Source organism: Calliopsis andreniformis, chromosome 10 (assembly GCF_051401765.1).
Source record: "Calliopsis andreniformis isolate RMS-2024a chromosome 10, iyCalAndr_principal, whole genome shotgun sequence".
Lineage (NCBI taxonomy): Eukaryota > Metazoa > Arthropoda > Insecta > Hymenoptera > Andrenidae > Calliopsis > Calliopsis andreniformis.
This window is the reverse complement of record NC_135071.1, coordinates 17667446-17688386: the sequence shown is the minus strand read 5'-3', so window position 1 is coordinate 17688386 and position 20941 is coordinate 17667446. Positions and strand designations below refer to the sequence as shown.

The 20941-nt window shown below is 41.7% G+C and overlaps 1 protein-coding gene across 1 annotated transcript; it reads right to left on the bottom strand.

Annotated features, from left to right (window-relative positions):
- Window positions 1–44: 44 nt before the first annotated feature.
- Window positions 45–16090, bottom strand: LOC143184372 (uncharacterized). The gene is made up of 3 exons (XM_076386560.1): window positions 15811–16090; window positions 753–929; window positions 45–301 (listed from the first exon to the last, which is right to left on the bottom strand). Exons 1-3 carry the CDS (start codon window positions 15949–15951, stop codon window positions 215–217), a joined length of 405 nt encoding a protein of 134 aa, XP_076242675.1. The 5' UTR covers window positions 15952–16090; the 3' UTR covers window positions 45–214.
- Window positions 16091–20941: the final 4851 nt, after the last annotated feature.

Here is a 20941-nt window from a genome sequence, read left to right as displayed (position 1 = left end):
ACTCGTGGGGAGGGGCAGACTTGTGTTCGGAGTTAGGGCATGATAAGTTAGTTTGTCAAGGGTTGGTGATTTATTTCTCTGTGCTCTGATCGGGAGAAGCGCGCGAGGAATCTCGTCCGTGTAGCTGGTCGCGACTGGTCGAGAAGGCGAGGCGATGCTGAGTGGTCGAGTCGGGTTTCGAAGCTAAGGTTGGGTCGTTAAGGTCGGCTCGTTATCACTTTCTCTTGAAGCACGTCACGGCGTTGAAATAACAACGCCAGTAAACCCGCCCCTTTGACTGGCCGCGTCGCTGCAGATCCATCTGAAACACAGTTGTGTTTTCACTTGTATTACTTGCAATCTGTAGATTAATACTGAAACGCTCTTCTAATAACTAGTTTCTTTTTATTTCCGCGGGGAAATATGAGAAAACGTGAACAGCAGAATGTTAGAAATTTTGAAAAGTGACTTGGGACAGCTTGAGTGAAACATCCTGTGTTCCTCTAGAAACCTTATTGACAATATCATCGATAGACCAACAGTAATAGTGTTCAGAACTTGCAATATTTTCTCAACACACTCACAATTGACGAATCTTAACATTTATCAACCTACAGGCAACATGTAATTAGAAGAGCTTGTACAATAATAAATACATTAATGGTTTATGGAACCGTTTCACTTCAATAACATGTCTATTACTTAACAGCTTTGCTGCCTTTCAGATTTCACATTCTAATCAATAAAAATCCGTGAAAGACTCATTTGCTCACCGTTTGCTCATCCGTAACAGGTGCTATCTGCGAGTTGCTAGCAGGCAGGTGAGGCCCAGAGGACCTCATGAAAGGCCTACTGGCTCCGAGTTCTGCTCTGGCCTGCTTGTCCACCACCTTCTGCAGCGCGACCATTAGCTGGTCGAACAAAAGGGCCGCTCTCTTCGGCACCACCACCTGCGTCAGAGGAGTACACGTTATCAGTGACGAAGGACGATAATAAACGTGGGGGCTGCGACTTACATCAGTTAGGGGCTGCGGTAATTACACGTACGCAGGATTTACGCGATAATTGACTGAATGGCACAGCGCGGATCGCAGCTCGCTCCCGTTATTATCTTGCTCGTTTCCATTAGTGTCTCGCTCTCCTCGCCACCCGATATTTAATATTTACGCCAATTAAAATTAATTAGACCCATGGATAATTGCCATGCGGGATTTTAACTGCCCTGGATCGCTACTGTGGAAACGTCTGCCTGATTGCTCGTTTTCTAGCCTTTCTAGACCCAGCAGAGGATCAACGAGATCCTGGATGGTCAATAGATCTCGTCTTATGAAAATAAGAGCCATTAGGGTTCCTCCAAGAGCTAAGGGAAGACAGTCTTCCTGCGCGCGACATCCACTCAGCGATAAATCGTTCTCCACGACGGAAACTTCGTCGTCTCCTATTGTTTTGCAACCGAGCGCCTTTCGGTCGTTTCGAGGAAATAAATGGGGGACAGTAATTTGTTAAAGAGCTTGCCGGCGGGTGGCTAACGAGGGGATATGAATTTTTCTTCAAGAACGACTTTGTTGTAATCTCAGCGTAATATTGTTCAAGGAAATATAGAATTCTCTGTATTGTTGCAGGCAATGATATCAAATGGCTCGTTTCGTCGCCGGGATCTGCGAGTATAATTGTGTTTGCAGAGAAACGACGGTCTTTGGTGAGTCAGGTGGATTGTATCTTTTTAATATTGTATTCTTGTGATTATTTTGTGTTCATATTATTTGGTGCCTCAGCTTCTTGTTAAGAGCTTGAGAATCTGACTTTTATAAGGAAGTTAGTAGGAAACAATTTTAAAAAATTTTAAGTATTCAAGAATTTAAAAATTCAAAAATTCAAAAATTCAAAAATTCAAATATTCAAATATTCAAATATTCAAAAGTTCAAAAATTCAAAAACTTAAATATGTAAGTTTCCAGACCTTCACACATAGGTATCCCCAAATTTTTAAATACTGAAGTAGTTGTCTAATTCTTGAAATATTCAAATTCTAAAATATTTAAGCGAACAGCTAAACTTGCAAATATTAACATTTCTTAAATTTCAAATTGTTAATCCTATCAAGAATCTAAGACACTCAAGTAAATTTTACACCTCACATTCTTCTCCAGCGCAAAGACCAACGATATCTTTTGCCACACTGCGTCGATCAGGCGAGTTTCGCGAAAGCCAATGCTCGTGATGATACGAAAGTTCTAGGGACGACCTAACGAGCCGTTTACCGAAGGATTCCAGTCGATTATCCCTTCGTGTAGCTCGGGGCTGTTCCTAAGTTGCCAGCAACTCGTCGTGGATCTAATTACCGCGTTCATTAGCTGTACACGCTTCGAATTAGTTAACCAATTTCCTCGACCGCGCATTATTCGATCGAAGGATCCGCGTTTTTATCCAAACTCTTGGCGACCGACGACCAAAACAATATTAACAATCGAACGTGTGTTAACAATAGGATGTTAGTATTGCAAAACGAAAAGAAATCGCACACTATTTCGTTCATTGAATCTCGATATAAATGCTATGACGTCTGCTAGCAGCACCGAAACATTAACACTGTATTGAGAACACGTTTCCCTTCAATAACAGTTTTCTGTGAAGGAAGGTTCTTTACTTCGTCCAAGAGTAAATGTCTTCTACTTTAACCCTCGAACAGCGAACTATTTTACATTCATGTACAGAATCAGTGAATTCAGGATCACTTCTGAGAGTTATTCATATTGTTTCGAGGGTCAATCAACATTTTCACGTTATTGAAGATAATTACACGTACATTTCGTGGTCAACTTAGCGTTATTTGTCGTCATATTTAATGCATACTAGTTAATCTCCGCCTCCATATCGAATCCCCATATCATAGACCATTCTCTGCATCAATTTGAGTCTCCTACGACAGCTGTACTCAAATAAAAAAAAAGAGAGGAGAAAAAGTGGGTCAGATTTGACCCACCTCCAGTATCCACCTATTCTTATCGATGATTGAAGCGGGGAACAGTGTCCACAAGCGACGCCGTCTCTCGTCGCGGTCAGCATCGTCCGAGGTCCAATTTACCAGAGGAAAAACGGTCGGTAAACCTTGATTTTCCTCGGAAAAAGCTCGTGGACGTAAGCTCGCGGGCGTAAGGGCAAACAACGCGAACTCGTGTCGCCCTTGCTCGCTGTGTTATTCGTTCCAGCCGATTTCCCAGAGGGCTTCCTGGGCCAGCCTTTCTTCCTTCGTGGAGCCCGTGACCTGGACCGACTTCCAGCCGACTCGAAGTCGCGTGGAAGGATTATTGGTCCGTTCGCGAGCGCATAAAAGAGATTGGTAGGACCATAAACTGGGCTATTCCACTTGCACGCCAGTTCTTTGTCATTCGATCATTCGAAACGCTGAGGTATTACGTGTCGCGGCTACGCGAGGGAACTGTCGCAAAACGTGGGATTTTCTTCGGCAAAGGGAACGTTTCTGGCTGAAGAATTGCTTAAGCGTCGCGTTATTGAATACGGTGGGTAAAATGTATAGGGAAATTTATTGGAATAACCTACGTTATTCCTGGAGCTTGCCAGCTGGATATTCAGACATGAATAGTGCAGCTTTACAGTGGTAAGCTTTCTGGGGATCTAGGATGAATTTATGTTGTAAAGACTTATATTTAATATTTGGAGAATATTTTATTTTATTTTTTTGATTTCCAATTTTTTGGTCATCTTACTTATGAGTAAAATAGAAAATTGAACTTAGAAAATATTGTTTTCTATTATTGAGCTCAAGATTGGTGAAATTATAGCAATGTTTCAGTATTAAAGAACTGAGCGATATGGTTTAGGAAAGATTTGAGGGAAGGTTTACAAGAAAAATTTAATTCGATCTCAGGGAACGCGAAAACCTCGACAGCCACGACGACGCGAAAATAGCCCCCAAGAAGCAGAAAGTAATTAAAAATCTTCGATGCAATTAAGGAGGCGACGTTAAATAACGGTGTCAACATTGTGGATCAGCCAGAACCTGAGAGTCGAGAAATTGCTGGCGATCGAAGAGAAGGTAGACGCGCTAGCCTGGTGTCTCGCTCGTTTCTCAGAACAAATGCGTCGACAAGCCACGAGGTTTGTGTTCAGTCGCTGGACATCCGTCACTGCCATTCGAAATTTGTTAGGGAACTGATGAGAAGACTTCTCGAAGAGTAACACTCAATTTTAAGTTTTAATATTTGATCATTTGGGAAGTTTAATATTTGAATGCTCAAGAATTTAAAAATTTGGGAATCTCAAAGTGTGAATATTTGAAAAATTGAAAACTTGAAAGGTTTAATATTTGAGAATTTGAGGCTTTGAAAGTGTGATTACTTGAGAATTAAAAAATTTGGAAATTTGAAATATTAAGAGGTCCAATACCTAGTAATTTAAAAATTTGAATTTGAATTGAATTAAAAAATTTGAAAGTTTATAGATATATCTGTTAATTTTATAATTAAAAAAATTTGAATATTTGAAAACTTGAAATTTAAAAATTTTTGAATCTGTTAAAAAAAGAGCTGACAGTTTTCTACAAATTATTAAGAATCACGTAGGGTTTTCCCATTTTCCGCCAACTCGTACGGTCAGTATTCCTTCAGGGATCACCTTTACAGAAGTTGTGGGCGTCGTTATTAAATGTCGAGCAAATCTTGTAGCAGCTGTTGAATAATAGGGGAACGTTGAAGGGTTGGGCGAGGTTAAATCTGATATCCACGTGGCTGGAAACTCTCTAGCCCTTAAATAATTCCCTTTAATTTGGGCGGTTCGGTGGTCTGGCTCCAACTGGCCAATTCCACTTTGCAAGGTGGAAAATTAATTGACACTCCACGTTCGACATCCAGTCACGTCTGACTCTTGTCCCCTGATCAAGTGACACATACAAGTACCATTCAATTCATTTCTCTCACAGACACCGCTACAAGAGCCATTCTCGTCCAACCACGTACACTTCGAAAACTCTAATAAAAGATCAGCGAATGTTACGTGAACCGAATTCCTATCTTTAAGAAATCTCCTCTAAAAACCACACAAAGAGAATCTCAAAGTATACCAGCCCCACTTTCCCAATCTTCACGCTTTTCTACCAACTTCTTCACGCTCCTTGACACGTTTACTTTTAACGTTTAAAAAAAAAAGGTATAAGACTCCCCCAATTCCCTCGAATTTGTTCGCCGTCAGATTTCCCAGTATAATAACAAGACTAGCGACGCGTCAGGCGAAAATGGATGGCCCCTTTCCTCGTCCAAAGCTGGCTGACGTGAAAGAGATGTCCCGCGAGATGAGAAACTTGGAGATTGCCCGATCAGAGCCCCAAAGAAAGCAACAGGCGTGGAAGAATCGTTCCAGGGGCGAAGGTCAGTCCCTGGCCTAAATGCCTGCCAGAGGGACGTGTCCCCATTGAAGCCAGCGACCATTTTACCGAAAAAGTTCGAACCTCGACTTTGGTCGAACGACCAAGTGCATTCGGGCTGCACTTTAATCTCGTCGAAGAGGTGGGACGCGTGCTAACGCATTGTGGCCTCCGAAAATTGGGGATCGATCGTGGGAAGCTGTTGGGATGGTGAAAACATCCCCTCTTGGAATTGCTGGAGTGTGTGCAATCGGGAGAAAAGTTGGGATAGCGCGTCGTTGGGATGCAACACGTAGCTGGGGATGCGATTCTCACTCCTACGCGGTACACTTTGCATGGGCGGATCGGATGCAAACAGTTCCATGGAGTTCCGCTCTGGATTGCCTTCGTTGCTTCCTCACTTCCGTTTGGGGTTACATGGGATTGCCACAGAGGGCTTTTCTGGGCGAAACTGATTAATCCTCGGAAGGAAGTTTTGACAAACGTGGGAAACGAATGCAGGATCATTTTAACCCATAGTAGAATTTCTGTTATTAGTATTTTGTATATGGTTCATTCAAAGAATTTTATTACACTTTTGATATCTTGTATTTAGAGTCAAAGTGATCCTGCGTTCGTCGTTCGAAGGTTAATAAAAGAGCAATCACATGCAACTTTTTTCAGGTTTCAAACTTCCATAAATACATAGAAATCCTCTCTGTGGTAATTATTTATTTAATTAATTAACGAGACACCCAATTTTGATACATATTATAAAGAAGTACAGGCAGGACGTTTAATACGTTTAATACTGGCTAAAGAGAACAAGGAAAGCGAGTGACATGATTAATTATATCTGAGAAATAATAATGTTACTTGTTATGTTAATCTCAGAAATAGGAGGGTATTACAAAATTGTTGCGTGTGATCCTAATTTGCTAATCAGAGGTTGTATTCTATGAACACAGTTTAACAATTTCACAGCCCCATGATCCAAGCCTACACCCACTCTCGATCACATTCCCTTCGCGAAAGGCTCGTGTCGACGACATGCAAATGTGGGTGGGAGCAAAGAATGTAACAAAAACGATTTCAGGGCTATCTGACAGCGAGCGAGAAGAAATGATGGAACGTCGAGCGTGGACGATTCAATTATCGATAAACGAAGAAGCGCCAGCACACGCGGCCATCTACGATTTAATTGTTGATAAGGGCGTATCGATGGCGATAGCATAATCGACCGACACTCCTGCCGTGGCAACATCGATTTTAATTAAGTTCTCCTCGCGATTTAAAAACGCGCTGGAACACGAGCCCTTTGTCGGCGTGGATTAACTGTGGATCATTCATCGGATCCTTGGCAATCTCTACGCCCGCACCGTTTATCAGCCTCTCTTGGATCCTCCTTCTTTTATGCCTTGTATCGACTTGTGGCCCTTTGCTTCCTGGGTATGTTGAATCGTAGGTTGCTAGGCACAGCCACCTTCCTCTCACTCGGATTACTCTTTGAAGGATTCGCGATGCTTCGTGGAATTCGAATGGGACCATGGAGAACTTTTATAGAGTTGTGAACCAGTTTGTGGAAAGCTTTGATGTATATGCTTCTGGGATTTTAGAGTTTAGATTCATTTAGAGTCTATAGGCAGTAGAGGCTTTGCCTTTTGAAATGAAACCTGGTTCAAAGGCCTACGATCATTTTTTCGCAGAGTGACAGCAGGTTAAAGATGGATCATTTTTTTGACTTCTGAATCATTGTGGTCTTTGAATATCAGCTGATAACTCGACAAAAAAAATCGTAGATCACTCACTGAGGGCTTGTTCGAAAAGGGAGGCTTCCACCTTCAAATTCTCTTTAAAATTAGTCCCCCAAAAAATTTGCCATACTCCCTAGGCTCGCTCAAACTTACAAAATTTTTTCCCACAAACTTACATAATTCTAAAATCGACAACTTCTCAATCCAAAATTAGGGATCCTTAAATTTCACTACGAAGCGTATGTGAGACATTGAGAGTAATAAGGACGAACTCAAGAAATCCAAATTTCTCGAAAAACGCTTTTTATTTATATTCTATGAGAGCGAACGAAATAAAAAGTGTTTCTGAATTTATCGAGCACACCTCACCATCCTCAAAACTTTAGTATTAACTCTTCTCCAAGCAGAGTCCCTCAAAACGCCACGATTTCGCGTCGACATCCTATCCAGTTGCCAGCAGCTGGGAATCACTGTTATTTTCTCTGTCAGCACAAACGAACTTCGGTCAGGGGGGGTCAGGGGGCTCGCAATTATCCGCGGGATCGCGGCCCATGGTCCAGTCCGACAATTATGCGGCGCATTCGTCTCACGCAGAATGGATTGAATTCGCGATTCAAACGCGACACGACTCGCGCCGCCATCAAAATATCGAATAATCGTTTCAACGCGGCGCGTATCGTCGAACAATGGTCGTGTGTTAAACTCTAATTCCAGGCAATTTCTTTGTCGCTAATTTTAGTAGGCCGTGGACGTCACGCAGAGAACAGAGGGCTTCGAGTAGACAAACGGCAGCAAATTAATCGATTCATCTGTCCCGATGGCTCGCGAGCGTGTTCGCGGTTTGGGAATGGTTTGAAACGTTGCCGACGACGCGTGGTCGGGGGAAAATCCTGGGGAAAAAGGCGAAGGAAAGCTGGCGGGCGTGTAATTCCTCGTTACGAAAAATCGACGACACGTCGATGGGTTTTATGCTGGCAAAGCGAGCGTTCTTCTTTTTATGGCCGCGGCAGAGTGTCCGTAAATCGAGTTTAACTCGACGCTTGCTCGTTCAGGGAAAGCCAACGCCGATGAATTGACTGTGCACTCTGTTTTGTGATTGGAAAGGTCGCCTCGTCTATTCTCGGATCGGCTGTGAATTATTTATGGATACTCGTTTGAATGATGATTCTCGATTCAGGCGTTTGAATTTTCGAGATAGTTCGGTTATGTTTTAGCGGACGTTGGGGTTTTGGAAGTTACTGGAGGAAGGTTCGGGGAAAATGCTGAAGAATGGATGAAAGGAATACATTGCAGTGGTTTTCATAGTTAATTAACACTGTGAGTGCTATGCTGAATTTAGTTGAAATCCTAGGACCTGAGTAGAGGTTCTGATGTAAAGAAAATTGTTTTCAATTCATTTTTGTTCTTGGTGGAACTGCGAAAGGTGTGGAAGAAAAAGTGTGGATAAGTGTCGTATGTTGGTGCATTTGTACAGAGGTTTATGAGACGAAAATGAAGAGTAACTCCAGAACTAGATACAATAGAAATCAGTAGAAGAAGTAAGCCCTAATTCAGACGTAAAGAAATCAGTAGAGTAAGTCAGCCATAATCCAGCCACAAGAAATCAGTAGAAGAAGTCAGACCTAACTCAGACATAAAGCAATCAGTAGAAGTCTAAGGTCAGGCACATGTCACTTGAATTTTACAAGTATTCTCAACAATAAGTTTCCAGCGAAACTCATCCCCCTGTGCAATCATCCCTTAAAATTTCCTGACACCCCTACTGTCAGTGGCAATCAACTTCCCAGTTACTGTCAACCAATCACGAGGATCTGGCCGATTAGACGCGATCCAACAAATCAGCCAAAAAGCCCGAAGTATTTTCAGGACAGGGAAAATTGAATGGTCGAGGGGACCGGAAGCCACGAGCAAATAAGGGCACATCCGAGCTCTTAATGGCGCACGGCCCACGCGTCGACTTCGTCCCTCTGTTAATCTCGCTCCTGCGAGCTTCCAGCAGTCCCAGAAATCTTTTCAACAGCGAGGACCCTCGTCGCATGGGTACCTGCGTCTCTGCGAGCAACAGAGAACTGTCTCGCCACCGACTCGTTATTTACGCCTTTATTTCGCTCGTATATCACGCTTACGCGTCTGCCTACGCACCCAGACGACTCTAGGATGCTCTTTCATTTCTTGTCTCGTAAAACTACCCTCGAACTCATGTCGCCGCGCCGAAAGTGGCCTTGAATTTGATTCTCCCGCCTTCCTGAATTTCATTCTCTTTTCATAACTTTTTGTCACATTTCCATGGCTGCTTGAGGGATTTTCTGCCACGTGTGGCCTGGTAGTATTGTGTAGGGATGGTTCTGTGCTTTATGGGACACTCGGTGCATTTTTACACGATGATGCTTTCCACCCTCTGGGGAGACGAAAACCGCAACGATTTTGGTGGATGGGATTTTTGGGAGTAGTGGTTAGGTTGAGTGTCTAGACAATTTATAGTGGGTAACGAATTTGTTCGTGGAGGATTGTGGTAAGTTTAAGCTTGGAATTTGAAGATTCTATATTTCTATATTTTCTATATTTTATATTTTGTATCGCATACAGAAATGAGGGAGGAGGTAAAAATATGAATGAGAAGTAAACTGAACGAATGGACATGAGATACTTAGAAGAAAAATGTTCAGCAGAGTAGTTTTCATAAATAATAAATTCCTTTTTTAATCCAAGAATTGGTTTTCTTATGTACAAGAACACAGTAGTTCTGTATGAACGAGATCAAGAAGCTTTGACTTTTCTTTTGTCTATGTGACGGGCGACTAGGACGCTGAACATTGCTATTTAAGAACGACGTGACAGCTGCTTCGAGTCGTAAATACATGTTAAGAGAGCGCAAAACGGTAGCTAAGATGTGTGGGAGTAATCGAGGGAGAACTTATTGTTGGGGGATGTATGTGGTCGGTTCGCAGTGAATTGCAATCGAAACAGGGGTGAAAGTGTATTCTTCTTTATTAGATGACGCATTTCTGTCATCAGTCTGGATATTAGTGTGGTCTTTATTTAATTGGGTGATGTGTATTTAATAGATGGGGACCTTGGTAGCTTTCCCAAATCTCGAGTCTTTAAGGCTTAATTGCTGTGACACGGGACACTATGATTAATAATTCTTTTTTGTGATGGAATCATGGTTATCGTATTTTATGAGGAGAGTTTTTCATAGGGAATGCTCCATTTATAATAAATTTGGACCTTGGCTAAAAGTGCGAAGATTTTTTAATATCTAATATTTGAAATTTTAGACGTTTAAATGTTTCAATATTTGAAAATTTGAATATTTAAATATTTGAATATAGTTTTTCTCCTCTCATATACTTTACTTAAATTTAACTTCGTTTAACTCCCTCCCTACCCACTCTAAATATATCAGACTGAATTTGAAGCCTCTCCATACGATTCTAATTTTAATAGGTGAGTCATTATAGACCTCGAAGAGCAAACGCACAAAAGGTGTATCGACACAAGTAATAAGGTGACGTTAGGCATCTCGCTTGGAAATATTCAATCATCCTCGAAGAAACGCTCGGAGCCTAATCGAGCGAGTCTCCTTCCGCAAATAATTTGTCGTCGCCGCGACCACTCGATTTAACGATGATTAAAGCCATTGCGTTTTATTGATGGACACCATAAAACCTATTGCCGCGAACTTTTGACGTCGAAGAGACGAGGTGTCCTATCTCTTCGTTCGTCTCATCCTTGCAGAGACTCTTGATTACGCGCCACCTAATCCGCAGGAATTGCTCGATCACCAGACACCACAAGCAACCTGCTAATTCTTCGTTAATGAAGAATTCCCTATTTTTCGCTATTCTCGTTCTTCTCTTAATTCCCGTACGACGAGTGCAGGGTCACTGTGACCCTAAATACAGTACAAGATGTCAGAAGTATAATGAACCTATTTGTAAGAATTATACAAAAAATACACTTATTTAATGTGTAGTTTACAGAAAACTAAAAAGAAGGAAAGTATATACTGTTCTAAATGGATTTTTTAATATAATACCTTACGAAAATTGGTTTGCAATAGAAATTCTATTATAGATCAAAATGGCCCTGCATTCGTCTCCCACATTTGTCGAAAATCGTTACTCCCGAGGGTTAAAGAAAGGCATCAATAGCTTGTTAATTTGTTAACAAGTTTAACTTGCAAAAAATACTAATGAGGGGGTTGTCACAATATTTTGGCATATATCTAGTTTTCACCAACACCTTCAATCATTTATGATAATTCAGTGTCCTAATGCCTCCGTATGCGAGACCTTCCCAGAGACTTTAACGCTGGTAATCTGAAGGACTGTCTTAACTCTTGATACCAATGTTCATTGCTGGTCCATGATCAACAAATTGTGAATTCTTATTTAACTTCATACTTTCATTTTCATTAACACAGTCAAAGAACTGGACCTCTGAATGACTCATTCTACATTGCCTCGATTTATTTCCCAAAATAACTGCTACATTTAACTTCTCCAGATTTCTCACCTAGACCTCCTTCACGAACACCAGCACAATTGTCTCCTTTCATAAAGGCAATGAAAATAAAACAATTCGACTCTTTTCACCGTGAAGCAATTCATTTCGTGGTAGACATTACTTGGACGCTGATCAACGATTTATTAATAACGACACGTTGTGACACACACGCGCTAATTGGCAGAGAGAACTCCAGGAACCCAGCTACCTCGTCTTACTTCGCTGAAACGGAGACGTGATTAATACAGAGCTGGGTGGGAATAATGCATTAATTAGTCGGATGGACCAGCAGGTGAAGGAGGAAATGTGAATCGAAATTGTTCATTTTCCTAACATTGAGTCAGACAGTTACTGTTCGCGAGTCAAGTCGTCCGAGAACGAGCTTGTCAAGTCGGGGATTATTAATCGAGAAGGGTGGACAGGCGGGATGGGGGGTGTGAGAATGGTCGAGCACGGTGTTAATCGTCTCGACGACGCGGCTAATTAATTCGTTGTCGAAATAGTCGCTACGATTCTGTCTTAATTCGCTGTCGAATACCTCCGTCCGCCAATTATAACTTTCTAATTCGAAATCGATCATCGAGCAGTGGGAAAGTGCACAAAGAGGGTGGCGCTGGGTTTATTCTAGCACGGGGGGGAGGCTCCTTCGAAAGAAACGAAAAGTATGTACACTGAGGGGGAGAAAGTCTACTGACATATTGAATGTTAGTCTCCTGGGAAAGTTCGCGATAAATGTATCGTTGGCTCCTCCCCTGTGAATATTTAATTCTTCTTGGTGCTGGTCAGGTTTTTCTTAGACTTCTGTACTCTCTGTTTTGTTGTGAACTTTCTTTGCATTTCTTTTTGAGAAAGTCTATATAGAAGACTATTATTTCTCTGCACAGAAGACTACTATTTCTCTACATAGAAGACTATTATTTCTTCGACTCGTTGGTGAACCAGTTGGTTACTCGACATGGTGTCAGCTTACGTCGAAAGTTTGAAAACCGCGGCATTAATATAAACGCAGAAATACGAGACGGGGAGTTCCACTGGTAATTAATTATTTTTCGTACCCGTAAGTTTGTTTCCGTTGAAGTCTGACGAACAAACGAGCTCCCGTCGTAACTTGATGACGCGGGTGTATTAATTTCTAGCGAAAACTTGAGGAAAAATTTAATTACTTAATTCGCGTGTAACGCTTATACTTTCAATCTATTCTACATCGAACCTTCTTCCTGGTTGTCCAGTTCTTCTTACTTGGACAGGTAATTTTTATGTAAAAATATTCACTCATATTTAATTTTTCAGTCAGACCATTAACTGAATTTGTTTTCTCGTTCGAGGAACAGGTTGAAGTTTGAAAGTGAGAAACCATGTCGTAGGAGGAGCACTGCGCACGTTGCCTTTGCAAATGTCAGGAACGTCAAACCGTTTGAATATCAAATTAATTAACACTCTGTAACAACGCCTGCACGTGTTACTCGATCAGCTTCGATTTTTCTGGGATAAAGAAGGCAAAAAACACTTCAAAGAAAGTTTAAGGTTGACTATACTATCTCCAAAAATTGCTCCTTCAAACTATTACATTTCTAGATATCTAAAGGTGGGTCTATACTACATATTAGAAAAGCCTATTAAAATGACACTAATACGAAGCTTTGCCCTTTTACCTTATCGAACTTCTCATCGTCAACCCCTTAAACTTTAAATATTCGAGTTCAAGCATTATTTGATTCGTTCGAGAAAAGAGAGAGCAGTAGCAGAGCGCTTCTTATTGGTCGTTATCGTTTATCGTGCATGAGGGAACTGAAAACGGAAAGCCGTGGTTGCAGAAGGCAGTAATATTCTCAGCTTACATTCTCATTTAGTGGAAAACAAAGGAGCACAGGGGAACGCGAGTACACCGTGTAATAGAGAAATTCGAGAAGAATGGAATCTGCAGCGCGAGTTGGAAGGGACAGGAGGACAGGCACCGCGAGAAGCGCAATTGGATATTCCATAGCGCGATTGCGCTAGGAAAACTGCAGAGTTTTCCTCGGAGATCGACCAATGGGATCGATTTCCTTCAGTCTTCACGTTCTCCAGGGATTTGGCGTTCGAGGGAAGCCAATCGAACTGATTTACCTTGACTACGAGTCGTATTGACTCCACTGCTATCTTTATTTACAACTTGTATTATTTTCTGTGAAAAATATCTGTGGATAATTATGGAGGATATAAGAAAAAGGGGAAAGAAGAAATGCTCTGAAGGCGGGTGAATTTGCTTTTTAAGTTCTAGACACTGGACAAGTAGTTTGTTTTAAATCTGAATTTTTTAGTGTTTGTATTAGGGGAGGTATATGAGGAACAATTTTGTGGTATTGGTTTTTTCTAAAATGAGCAGGAACTTGTGAGAGTGAAATCTACTGTAACTTCAATCCCCTTTGGGATATGATATTTTATGCTTCTGCACCTTCTTTCCCTGTGGTTCTAATTTTTTGAAAATTTAGTAGCATCAGTGCCCTGTGTACAGAAGCCACCAAACAAAATTGCATTAAATTTTTGTAACCCAATTCAGAAATATAAAGTGAAATAGATATACATATATATATATATATATATATATATATATATATATATATATATATATATATATATATATATATATATATATACAATTTATATAGAGAATTTAATCATTATTTTTTTAGTATTTTTCGTCTCAGAAGGTCTTAGAAAGTCGAGAAATTAAGAAGCCAAAGGAGTCTAAATTCGACCAGTGGTAATAAATGCCACTGAAAAGACTCAACCTACACGAACCTCATTTAAAACAAGCGATAGATAAGGTCCTCATAAATTCGACTGCTTCTACCTGTTGAAGCCCTGAGCAACAGCTAGCTAGTTCAATCGAGCTATTAGTAGATTACTGAGTCACCAGGTAATTAATTTTTCCTCGAAGCTTTCTTATTATTAGATCGACTTGTTTCTCCATGGCGTTCTCCCTCGATCATTTCCGTATTCGCTGTTCGATAAATCAGGGGTGAAGGTGTAAATCGAGGATCTTTGACGCGGTGTCGCCGACCTCTGACCTTTTTAAAGGAACATGCAGCCCCAATCGAACCTGCAGATTCTTCTACTTTTCTCGCCGTCGCTCGTCGACCCGACGCAAAAACGTCGACGGATGGGATCCCTCGTTGCGTCGGTTGTGCTGAGCCACGGGAAATACCGCGAAATCAATTCCCCTGGGATCTCTTTTGCGAGAGTGATTTTTCGAAATTCAATCGTTTTATTTCTTCTTTTAATCGACAGAAGACGATTTTTCAAGAATCGTCTCTTTAGAAAGAGAACGATTTTAAAGGTAAATAATAAATGGTAAATGGTAGTGATTCGTTTTTGAGTTCTTTATAAATAGGGAGGATGAAACGAAGATCTTGAGAAGATTTTAGCTTCTGAGCACCTAGACAGTGTATTGATGATCCTAGGCAAGCAGGGGAACCTAGAATAGGGTTTGAAGAAGAATAGAATAAGGATGCTTGAAAGTTAAATCAGTGTCTATCTATTACAATTTTATATTATTAGAATTGTAATAGGATTGAATAAAATTTCTGATAATTGTACCATAAGGAATGATTCAAGGACCTTAAGTAAAGCAAAGGAAGCAAAGAACAATGAAACTCGAAGACAATTAGAACAAGTCTACTCTAAAAACGAATCCTCTCAATTTGAACCCAATTCAAATCGTATTTAGCGAAAATGTCAAATAATTACTGCATCCCAGCAACATTGTACAGACGAAAAGGGTTCCAATAAAGCTACTCTAAAACTGAGCCACAATCTCATGCAAGTGCCCCTGTTACAAGCACTCTGTAGGCGATCCAGGAAGGCCGAAGAATTCGTCTCTGTCAGCCCAAACGACACTGTTATGCGATCAAGCTCGTCAACGTTACTGGAGAAGCAGCACAGATTCTGGGTTTATTAATCGAAAGCAGAGACGCAACGAGAGACAATTATCCCAGGACCCCCAATCCAGTCATCGAAACAAAGAAAAAGGATACTAACACTCCCTTATACAGATACTCTCGTCACAAAAATATTAATCAGAATCGTCGACCTGACCCTTGCTTGTCTCCGCTCCCTCTTACAACTTTGCCTCCCCTTTGACGCAAACGCTGCCCCCCGTTTCTCGCGAGAAGACTCGTCGACAACGAAATTAGGTAAGTGCTAGGACAAAGACAGTGGCTTACTTACCGGATACTCGTCATACTTGGTGGAGTAGTCGTAGTCCAAGCTATTTGGGACGTTTCGTTTGCTGATGGCACGCTGACCGATGGTTCCCGCGATAACCGACAGCAGGGCTGCCATCGTTAGCGGGATTAACACGCTGCCCATCTAACAGGTCTTTGAAGATGGACAGCGTAGCAGTTGGTCTAGTTATAGTGTCTAAGTACTTCACCGCTGTAGAGCAGCCGCGCGTTCCTTCTGCAATCGTGCCTCTCAGGTTCCTCGAAGGTTGAACGACAGCGATCGAACTGAGGGTTCTGGGGCGTCGATAGATCGACAACGACGAGCACTCGAGACCCTTCGTGGATCCTTGACTCGGGCCAAGTGTTCGCCTGATACTCTCTCGAGCTCTGAGTTCGACGCTCGATGGCTTCGAGTGTTCGAAGAGCAGCAGGTGAAGGAGCAGCTCGCGTCTGATGTTCGAGTTCGACGTTGGTCTCGTGGTACCGATTCGATGCCGACACGTGACGACGATTCGAGGAAGACAGAGCAGGGGTGTACTCGAGGACGCAATGTGAGCCTTCGAGCCTTGCCGCTCACCTATAAACGCCTGTTGCTACGCAGGCGCTGGTGGCGGCGGCGAATTTCCGTCCAATCAGCTGGTTAGCGTGCCTCGCTGCCACGCGTACGAGGATTTGAAAATTCCTCCTGCCGATTTCTCGCCACCTCGCCGACGCTTGTATGGGAGCCGCGAGCGGAAATCACTGGGGAGGCTTTCCAGGTTGTTGGAGCCTCTGATGCCTCTGGGATGGTGTGAAGCTTCCGTTGCATCGTGATGGAAAGTAGTATGGGAGGAGGTCTTTGGGGTGAATGGTGTGTTGCTGGTTGAAAATCGATTTAGTTATTGCTCGGTTAGTTTCGGAAAGGTTGCAATGGATGACGAAGGATAGGAGGAGGAGGGGGAAGTTGAACGTGGGGGTAGTTTATTTGAGAAGCGTGGGACCAGTGGTTTAGCAGATATTAATAAAGACGAATTTAGGCTCTCCACTTTGGGCCCTCATTGCAGATGACTTATCTGTGGTGAAAATGAAAGATGAAAACCTGACGTATTTACACTAGTACAGTGGTTGAATCGATAAGTATTAATAATGAAAAGGTTGTCAGTAGTTCTCCATCCTCCGCAACGCAGATACTCAACCCAGTCCCCTTCTATAAAATGGTTACGTCTTCCTTCAATTTACCTTTTAAACAACCCCTTATCCATCACAATACAAACAGCCAGTCGTTACGATACGATACTCTCTTTATCGGTACACCCACCTTAGACTGTCGCGTGTAAGAAGGACGTGGTCATTATTAACGTACATCTTAGTGCCAGCTAATTCCAATATACCTCCCTAACGAGTGCATCCTCCGCGGGAACGATTCCAAGGCACGCGAATCGATTCCAAGTCCAGTCGATTTCGGACGAGTGAGCGAGCAGGTACAACAGAAATCGCGCGATCGAATCCTGGTGAATTTTCGTTTCATTTGAACGTTCGTCGCCATGCCCGCCTCGTTACACGTACGCCAACTTTAATTAGTGTCGCGCTGCCGCGGAGGAAGAAAGGACTTGCAGACATTACGCGGAACTTTCTCCAATGCGACACGCGTCGATCCGCCTCGCTCGAAGTTTGGCTTCCCTGAAGCGTGCACCTTTAGCGAACTACTGCATACTCTTTCAGCCTGCACCTGAGAGATGCTGGGGAATTGAGAGGGAAGAAGAAAGGGAGGCTGACTTTTAGACGGGTGTTGTAAGGACAAAGGGCTGTGAGTCTGGGAATTTTTGGGGGGAGAAGTGGATAGAGGGTGGGAAGAATGTGGGCGGCTGTTGTAAGTACTTTTTTCTTGTATTAGAGAGTGTTGAAAGGTAGCAAATACTGTCGTAATTATTTTCTATTTATTAGACGGTGCTGAATCGAAGCAAAAGAATTGGATGAATAACGGTAAGCTATTGAAAATAAATATGAAAATGTTAGATAGTAATTCTTCGTCAGCAGTATTTTTTTTTGCTAACTTTGTCAAGAATGTGGGTCTTTTATGTTCATCAAACTTTTTCTTGATGTTCTAGGCGTTTAAAAAGTCTATAAAAATTCTCTGTTATTTTTTAATATTCCTAAAATACCCTCTAATAGTTTTCTTTTCCATTTTCACGGAGGACTCAAAGAGAATTCTAGCCTTAAAATAATAATTTACAAGGATTCCAAAAACCAGAGACTTCATTTCCAAGAAGGCAGGGGTTTCTTCTTTCTCACTTTGCGTGCCTGCCCGCCATTTGTAATTTGTATTTGCACAGTGGCCAGTCTCGTGAGGGAATAAACCGCTTAGAAAGTCAGAAATTGGTTCGGGGAATTATAACTCCATGAAAGTCTCTTCCTTGTAACAGGACCTTGATATCCTCGTCTCCAATTTAGGTAGTTCTTCGATTTTCTCTAATTACAGACCTATCACCGACTTGTTCCTCGATCCAGTTAAGCATTTTGAGAATTCACCGTCACTACAGACGCACAAGAAAGAAATTCTGAACATTTAAGAGGAAACAATAATTCTTCTATTTGGTAATACTCTGGTTTCCAATTAAAATTTTGATTGACATTGTGGGGTAGCGAGGTATTTATAGTAGCTCAATTTGATGTGACTATGTAACAAATCTGAAAATGAATAAGTTTAGTGTGGGAGACCCTTCTCCAAATTTCATTCTAAATGATTTGAAACAAATTAAATGTAGCGAAGTGGAAGAAAATGGTGTATTCTTTGTGTACTATTATAAACCAGTTTAATTAAATTGAGGTGATATCAGTCACAATATCTTGCATTGATATCTTGTACTCAAATTAAATCTGTCATATCTCTATTTCAAGTTAAAATTTGTCCCACTTTTTCAGAATTTTTAAGCACCGATTTTTAGAACAATAAATGAGCCAGAATTATTGAAATTCAAAGTATATCAAAATTGCTCTTAATTTTCTTTAAATAGGTGCTGAATTTTGTGAAAAAATTCATCTAATTAATCTGTACACCTAATATTATAATATTATCGCTATACCAATTGTGGGTTGGTCGTGTCCCGAAGTGAATGTAACACAGACATTATTATTACTATTATTTACCCTCTAGGGGACCTTGACTCAAGCTCTCAAGGGTTCTTCCTATCTCTGCGTGTCTCTCCAAGGCAACACTCCGCGATCTCCGCCGCATCTGATTGCGCTGAACAATAACACAGAGTCCCAGATACGTCTGGTAAACGGAAAACGGTGTCGAAGAACGATGGACGAACGAGCAACGATAAACCACAGATCGCGACACAGACGTGAATTATTTCAAAGCGAGTTTCCATCGGTCACGTGGTGGGAAACGAAAATTACGATTCGCGGGGGAATCCTCATTAGCTAATTAATTGTACCACACGATAATTGCTCGATGAGCCGAGAAATGTTTGTTGCAGGGGCGTCGTTCCCATCTCGCTGGATAAACTCATGATATTCTTCGGCGTTAACGTGGCGTAATTGCGTGGAAAAAGTGACGTGATCTTCTTCATCCATTGAAATGAATGAATTACTTGTTGTTACGTGTGGAGTGCTCGGCAACAGGTGGCAGAAATTTTGAAGGGTTAAAAGTAAGACGAAAATGAAGCGATCTGAAAGGAAATGAGGAGAAATGTTAGGATTAGATCAGAAGTGTTATGATTAAACTGCATTGTTTTATGCAAATGCGGATTTTTATTGTTAGAAGTTAGAGAAATGGAACTCAAATAAAAGTTTGATTCGTGCTTCAAAGATTTCATCCTTCAATAGTGTGTACATATACGTACAGTCTCAAGGAGTCTACTTCTAAAACAGTAGCCTCACATTTATTCAGTACACGAAATCATATTCTCAAGTAAATAATTCTCAAAATTCGCCCATCACACTAACGCTCCCAAGCTAAGTCTTCACTTTGCCAACTGTGTCAAAGAGGCAAGTGAACATTAAAAAGCTTGAAAACTCGCCTCTTACTGTGTTCTAATCGAAGCGCGAAAAATATTCTCCCGATGAGAATCGTGCACTTCCTTGATTGCAAAAATCAAGAAGCATTGTCTCGGTTGCCTTTCGAAAGCTGCGAGGCGCAATCGACAGCAGTTTCGTTCTGGCTATCAATTAGTATAATGAGTCAGCCCAAGAGGAATCTCTTTGAGTGGATGTCGAGGCATCAGCTGTTCGAAGGCACTTCGAGTTCAGATTTGAAAAACAATCCTAGCTTCTAAAGGGCACTCGAAGCTAGGGCCAATGACAATTAACGAAGGTGAGAGAATTAGGAAGAAGAGGTGTGAGGGGGGAAGGTGGGTCGAGATCTGTCGAGGAGACTCTTATTCGTCACGTGCCCCACAGCAGAGTTATTGCTCGTTAATTATAGCTGATACGTGACACCAGAACTCCTTTAATTGAACCTATTCGTTTCTCCTTGGTCGAACTACTTGTTGCATTTCTGATTCGTCTCGAGCGAGCCTCGAGGGGCAGGACGAGGAGGAAAGAAATGCGGGAAAGAGATACACGCTGAAGTCAATTAACTCCGAAATGTCGACAGCTATCGATGGCAGTGTTAATAATGAGTTTCCAATAGGAAATAGAATGCAGTCTGGAATGCTCTGCATATTAATTCTTAGATAAGTGGGTATTTTCTCGGCGTGTCATGGAATGGAGAATTTTTTTCTGATAAGTTCAATTCAGGAGTGCAAAAATAGAGGCCTTGCCCTTTAGCATGAGCCCAGGCTGACCTCCCTGCGATTTTTTTTGACGGTGTTACAGCAGCTTAAAAATTGACTACATTTTTGGGCTCTGGAACCCTGCGTGATTCCGAGGCTGACGGCTCACTTTTTGTTCAAAGCGCCATAACTCGGCGAAAAAAAATCGCAAAGTGCTCGCTAAGGTCTCCTTTGAAAGGGAAGGGTTCAAACTTCAATCTTCTTCCAGGAAAAGTCTCGAAAAAAAATGATCAAGTTCTGTACAGATGTTGGAACTTCGAAGAAGTTCGGAGAAAAATAACCCTCTATTTCTCGCCCCACAGCCGAGTATGCAAGGGCGTCTGAGAAAATCTAATTTAGAATAAGAGCAGGCTCACCTTCCTGCGATTTTTTTTTCAC